Source organism: Poecilia formosa, unplaced genomic scaffold, assembly GCF_000485575.1.
Source record: "Poecilia formosa unplaced genomic scaffold, Poecilia_formosa-5.1.2 Scaffold298, whole genome shotgun sequence".
In the NCBI taxonomy this organism is placed as follows: Eukaryota; Metazoa; Chordata; class Actinopteri; order Cyprinodontiformes; family Poeciliidae; genus Poecilia; species Poecilia formosa.
Genome location: NW_006800237.1, coordinates 537051 through 544003, shown reverse-complemented (window position 1 = coordinate 544003; position 6953 = coordinate 537051). Strand labels below are relative to the sequence as shown.

General features: G+C 36.3%; 1 protein-coding gene and 1 long non-coding RNA gene across 2 annotated transcripts; both read right to left on the bottom strand.

Annotated features, from left to right (window-relative positions):
* Positions 1-812: 812 nt before the first annotated feature.
* Positions 813-3201, bottom strand: LOC107832935 (uncharacterized). Its single transcript, XR_001658661.1, has 2 exons — positions 2240-3201; positions 813-850 (listed from the first exon to the last, which is right to left on the bottom strand). It is a non-coding gene; the product is annotated as an uncharacterized LOC107832935 (long non-coding RNA).
* Positions 3202-3687: 486 nt separating this feature from the next.
* On the bottom strand, positions 3688-6848 carry LOC103152030 (CD97 antigen-like). The gene is made up of 8 exons (XM_016660789.1): positions 6507-6848; positions 6201-6395; positions 5759-5976; positions 5583-5643; positions 5406-5497; positions 5152-5317; positions 5021-5083; positions 3688-4722 (listed from the first exon to the last, which is right to left on the bottom strand). Exons 1-8 carry the CDS (start codon positions 6564-6566, stop codon positions 4660-4662), a joined length of 918 nt encoding a protein of 305 aa, XP_016516275.1. The 5' UTR covers positions 6567-6848; the 3' UTR covers positions 3688-4659.
* Positions 6849-6953: the final 105 nt, after the last annotated feature.

Here is a 6953-nt window from a genome sequence, read left to right as displayed (position 1 = left end):
AGAGATATGATGAATTTTGAGAAGGACACCCTGAAGAAACTAATCATTGTGGCTTGATTTTCTCAATATGTATTGCCTTCTTGTATAAGATATCTCAGGATAATTTTCACCTCTGGAGGATTGCATTTAGAGTCCTGTACTTTACCTTGTGAATAATAATGCATTATACAACCTCATGCACTGTCAGTTCTTTATAGTTTCCTGAATGGCTATTTGGGTGTGATACAGAGTATTTAAAACAGGAAGGGAGAATGTTTATGCTGGTCAGTCCACAGGCTTTGCCAGTGTAAATCCTTAAAATTAAATGTTAATATTTTCTTAATCAGTTTATTATTTATGATGATGTCTGGTTGCGTTACAAGTTTTTTTTTTTAACTGTTCAGAACACATTTTCTGAAGCAGTTTTCTCTTGATAGTGTTTCCAATGTAAGTGGATAGTTAATTAAAATAACAGCCTGTTTAATAATAAAATAATTACAGTTTGTAATTAGGGAACTTTACTATACACAATTTGGCTTTCAAATTAACACAGAGCAAATAACAGGACAGCCTCAATATGTAGACATAACATTGTTGGGACTTTTACAGAGGAGATTAAATCTTAGATCACTGTTCCTGTTTCTATTAAAAACATTCAGAGGTTTTTGAAAATAAGAATGTGTCAGTGTTGCTTCTTGTTGCTAGTGGCATAAAAACAGAGTTCTTCCACTGAGGTNAGAGCTGTACATGTGTTGCATATATGTGTTTTTAAAGAAAGTTACTTTTTATTACATACCAACACACTTTCCGTTATCCAAACTAAACCCATTATCGCAGGATGCTTGTGTTTGGAAAGGAAAAAGGATCAAAGCTGAAAAACAAACACAAAGTGTCACTCATTACTGCAGCCTATTACATTTTGACTATTTCATCTATTACTATTGATTACTACAGTCATTGAAGGATACAGGGTATTTTTAAGAAAGTTTCAAGATTCAATGAGTCAAAACATTAGAGCTAGAGATATGATGAATTTTGAGAAGGACACCCTGAAGAAACTAATCATTGTGGCTTGATTTTCTCAATATGTATTGCCTTCTTGTATAAGATATCTCAGGATAATTTTCACCTCTGGAGGATTGCATTTAGAGTCCTGTACTTTACCTTGTGAATAATAATGCATTATACAACCTCATGCACTGTCAGTTCTTTATAGTTTCCTGAATGGCTATTTGGGTGTGATACAGAGTATTTAAAACAGGAAGGGAGAATGTTTATGCTGGTCAGTCCACAGGCTTTGCCAGTGTAAATCCTTAAAATTAAATGTTAATATTTTCTTAATCAGTTTATTATTTATGATGATGTCTGGTTGCGTTACAAGTTTTTTTTTTTAACTGTTCAGAACACATTTTCTGAAGCAGTTTTCTCTTGATAGTGTTTCCAATGTAAGTGGATAGTTAATTAAAATAACAGCCTGTTTAATAATAAAATAATTACAGTTTGTAATTAGGGAACTTTACTATACACAATTTGGCTTTCAAATTAACACAGAGCAAATAACAGGACAGCCTCAATATGTAGACATAACGTTGTTGGGACTTTTACAGAGGAGATTAAATCTTAGATCACTGTTCATTAATCCTGTTTCTATTAAAAACATTCAGAGGTCTTTGAAAATCAGAATGTGTCAGTGTTGCTTCTTGTTGCTAGTGGCATAAAAACAGAGTTCTTCCACTGAGGTTAGCTGACTGGTGGCTGTGGTTACGCCGGAAAAAAATAATGTGGTTACTGGCAGATGAGGTTATGGTGTTTAATTCAGTTTAAGTTAAAAGAACAATTTAAATATCGTTCTCAAAATGTGTTTTTGAGCTATTTTCCAGAATAAAGCTGTTATGTATCTGTGCTACAACTAAAGTAAAGTTACCAGTTTAAATTTATAGTTGACAGAGGAGTTTTCATTTTCCAGTGAGAGCTGAATATTTAACAAAAAAAATAAATAAATAAATAAATATATATATATATATATATATATATATATATATGTAAAATAAGTATAATCGAGCTGATTTGAAGATAACTTGAAATTAGATCTTTATTACTAATAAATTCATGTTTAATTAAGAAAGTAATCACAAAAGTTACAGCGCTGGTTTATCTGTAGTGTTTCTTGTGGCAAACGGTAATAGAATATAATTTCTTTTACATCCTTGAAACAGATGATAATCCATTCATGTCCAAATTAATGACATATGTGACTCACCCAGTATCAAAACAGTCCACGTGGCTCTCATGGTGAAGGGGAAAGCAATGTCTAGATGAATGTTAAAGAAGCCACAGCAACTTGAGAATATTTCCACATTCAGATCGTCTGACGCTCTTTCCTTTGGTCCAACTTAAACAATTTTCAAGCCTTACAAACTGGAATTCGGAAAAAAAAAAAGATCTAACTGCATAAGTTAATGTTTACGAAAAAAGCAAAGTGGCTACTTTCCACGTCACTCCCACTTCTGAAAGATTATCAATGCCTCTTTATATAAAACTGTATCTTTTCTTAGCTTCCCCGCTTGATCTTGCCTCTCCTTCCTCTTCTACTCTCAGACTGATCTCTCTGTTGTGGTGAGCTGCCAGGGAACAGTAAAACTTTAAAAGAGTATCTCTCTCTTTCTGTCTCTCTCTTTCTCACTCTCTCTCACTCTCTCCCTCTCTCTCTCTTTGCATCATGCCACCGACTCTGAGGTTTGTACAACCGCCAACTTTTCAGGAACTGATGTACTTGTTAGGGTGTGGCGACAGAGACAGGATGTAGTTTTGACAGCTTACTCACATTTGAATGCATAGCAAAAAGACATCACCTAAAAGCGTGTTTTCACAGATAATGTCTTTCTCTTTTAGCCAGCTCTCATCGCTGGCTGCCGTGTTGGACTCTGATTGGGGGACGCACAGGGTTAAACAAAGATCGAGACTTTCACACAGTTCATTGTTTTGTGGAGTCTCGCTGTCTGACTCAGCCTCCCAAAGGCACACAGCCTCCTGACTATGATGATGACACATATATGGCTTCAGCCTAAGATTGCTTCTGATTCTGACAATGCTACTGCAAATAAGCTACATAAAAAAACAAAAAACAAAAAGCAAAAGACGTACTAATCTTTTGGTCAACATGGTGGCAATTCTCCATTTCTTACAGAAAAAAGTATAACATGCCAATAGCTTATGTAATCACAAGATGTTGCATTTCAGCTGCATGTTATCACACCCAACTGTGGTTAATTATGTTTTCTTTCTTTTTTCTTTTTTCTTTTTTTTTTTTAAACCTGAGCAATCTTTGCAAACTGATCTTGTGGATTAGCTGCAGTGCAAATGTTGATATGATAAAGTTTGAAAAACGAAGATAGCTAGTGTGATATAAGTTGTGTTGCATAAAGGACCCATTCAGTCAAACCCAAAGAGTATTAAAAACAAACTGAAGAGAAACAAGAAACGCTCTGTGATAAATATAGACTGCATGCGTTCACACAGTGAAACAGTGTGAAGAGCTTCAAGAGACAGTCAGACTCCATTAATACTTTTGAACTTCAGCTTGTTTTGTTTGGTGTGCTGCTTTGAGAGCCATTTTAGATAAGGCTCAGTACTGATACTTCCCTGAAACACTATTCAGGTCTTTTTGTCGCTGCTTAAGAAAAACCACACAGACAGCATTGACATTATTTTAAATCATTTTAATCATATTTGTTAATATATACGAGCGGCAGTGACATAAGCGAAACAAAACAACATAAACAGTATGTCACTAATACATTAATACAGATTTTTGTAACAAAAACAAACGAAAGCCTATATATCATATAACTCCTTAAAACACAAATTTTAATGGCTAATGTACTCCGTTATCCAATAGTATTCAACAGTATCTAATTTCTTTCTGTTTTGCTCCCAACCAGTCAGGATTTCTTGTATTTCTATAGGTTTCAAGCCACTTTTCTCCAGGGTTTCTGAAAGTCTGTTAGAGTTTTTGTGGGGACACGGGTTTCTTCTTCACTCCTTTTCTGCTGAGTACCATTTTAGGTCTGTTTGACCAGTCAATGAAAACCTGAACCCAATGGATGAAACACTCATGAAATACAAAATGGAGAACTGGTCAAACAACCTATTCTAAAATTAGATCTTTAAGGCTGTTTGGTACTAACAGCTAATCATAACGGTACAACTTGTTCTCTTTTATGAACTGAATCATTAAACAAATACCAAATACGACACAATTTGTCGGCAGCATCACGACGAATGCCAGAGTTCGTTTATCTGAAAACATGATCAGCTACAGGGTGGTGCATGCATGTCAGTCTGTTGTCAAGACATGACTTTCAGATACTGTCAGATACTTTCAGATCTGATGTACATTGGTCTTTGAGCCTCAAAGTTCTGTTTTTTTTCCACCCACATCCCATTTCCTCTTTTTTTAAGAGAAGGCGTTAGAACATAAGGTCATGTTTGAGTTGAACGACCGGACGTAAACAAATAAGGCGTTGCCAGAGAAGAATGACTGAGACAATTGAAAATGACTATGAAGAAATGAGACTTATTTTCAAAATACCAAAATATACTTGCTTGTTTACTCTATGATGAAGTACAAAACCAATGTTAATTGTCAGAACTATCAGTCTTCTGAACTTTAGTTACAGGTTACAGGTTATGGGTTCTTTTCCTGATGTTAGGCTCTCCTGTGTCCAGGTTTTGTCTGGATGCCTGGGAATAAAAAAAACAAAAACAGGAGTGAAAATTCAGTTAATAAAAAACCCTGTTAGTAAAAATACACTATTTTTCACTTAACAGCTCTTATTATTACTCAATGACTTAAAACCCTAAATATGTGAATGTTACTTTCCAGCGATTCTCAGATTCTGTTCCAAAATTACATGTGCACACTCTTTCTTGTTAGTTCACATAAAAACAGTGCTGTTCAAATGCACAATAAAACTACTGATTGACCTTGCTGTACTAATGAATTAAGAACAACTACAGTGAAGTTAAAAGTACTGCTTACATGTGCTTGACTCCTTTTCCAAGCTGAACATCGAGAAAAAAAGCTTCCATACTCGTCCCTCACCTGAAATCACAACCCAAATTAGTTGAAGAAATATCAGAGAATATTTGAGAGAGTGGCACATTACCAACCTGTTTTGAAAACAGACAATGGATAATAAAAAGCAAAACGCCCTGAAGGCTGAAAATGGTGAACAGATAATCCATGGACGCATCGTCTCTTTTCAGGTGGAAACTGCTGAATATCCACATGGTGCGGAATATGCACAGCTGATAGACCGCAGTAACAGCAAAAGCTCTGCAAACGGCAAATGATACATACATGAAGCAGTAAAAGAGGCAAAAGAATCAGCTTATTGAAAGTTGTGGGGTCAGTTGAAACTTACTTTATTTTGTGCAAGCTGTCCAGGTCTGGGTTTAAACTTGAAAACTTCTGTACCAACGTCCACACAGTGATAAGAAAAAGGAATGTGTTTATCTGGAAGACAACAGAGTTTTAAACAGAAATGATCTTTTTTCCAGAATAATACTGAAGTAAATACTTTTTTAAAGTGAATTCTTACAATAATGAAGACAAAGGCGGGACCAATGAAACTCCAAATGTAATCCAGGTTCAACCAGCATCTAGAATATAATGAAGAGATTATTCAGCAGATTATACACCAACATATTCAGAGCTACAGAAAAATGATTTACTGTATATGGGTAAATGTCATTTGACATAATGCCAGAAACGTACACTTTTTTAGCACCGTATCCATTAGCATTGACCAATGCAGAAATGGTAACAATTATGGCTGGAACTCCGTAGCCCCCTGCCATCATGTAGCTGGTTTTAAAGTTGGTGTTGAAGACCAGAATCACCATCCTGAAGAGCTGGATTCCCTCCAGACACATCCAGCAGAATGAGGCCAGGTAGAAGAAGTGCAGCATCCCTGCAACTACTGCACAGCCAACCTAATGGGAGTAGACATGAAGCATGTGAAAAGGATTTAAAGATGAGTTCAAGACATAGGAAGGAGCTAATTGCTGAGGTATTAAGCCCTAACAAGATTAATACACAAACTATTTAGAGAGGCGAGCACTTTCAGTACCATTTTAGCTGTAGTATGACTTAATTCTTGCTTCTCTGATGTGTATTTAGATACTTTTTAATCAATACAAGCCGTTAGAGCATTAACCTTGTTCTGTGTCTGAGAGATGCCTGCGAGAAAGACAAGAGTTGCAATAAAGAGGCTGATGCAGAGGTGCAGGTGGATGGTTGTTCTTGGGCTTTTGATGGACCGGATCAGTGAGAAGGTCAGGATGCAGAGGAACAGGCAAATTAATGAAAGGGATAGGCCTATCCAGGAGATCAGCTGCAACTCAAAAGGGCTCTGCATGGAGACAGAATTTGAATATTTAAGGATTTAAAGACTCAAGTGGAAGAGTTACACATCGGAGAATAAGAAATCTCATAATTTGAATAACTGTAAAGGAAGTAGAACCTCTATGTCATAGAGGGCCACGAGCACAGCAAAGCTGCCCAGGTGATTACAGGAACACATAGTGTATTCTGGGTTGGAGTCCGCCACCCTGCAGCCGCGATCAGACCACGCACCTCCTTCGTTAGAGGAATCCCAGAACACACAGGTGTGGGAGGTTTGATTTGACTGTAAAACAGATAAAGCAGCATTCAGCTTCTATGCACCAGAAATCTGTAGCAATCTTCTGGAAAGCTGCAAAACAACTGATGCACTGAATTCCCTTAAATCTAGTCTATAAACCCAGCTGTTTAAAGTTGCTTCTGAACCATAACAACGGAAACACTGACCAACTTTTTTATTGGTAATTATGGCACTTGACAAAATGTAATGTTTACTGGTTTTCTCAACTGTTGACTGTATCGTGTCTTCTATGACTTTGCATTTTTGTGTTTTTATGATGCAAAACAC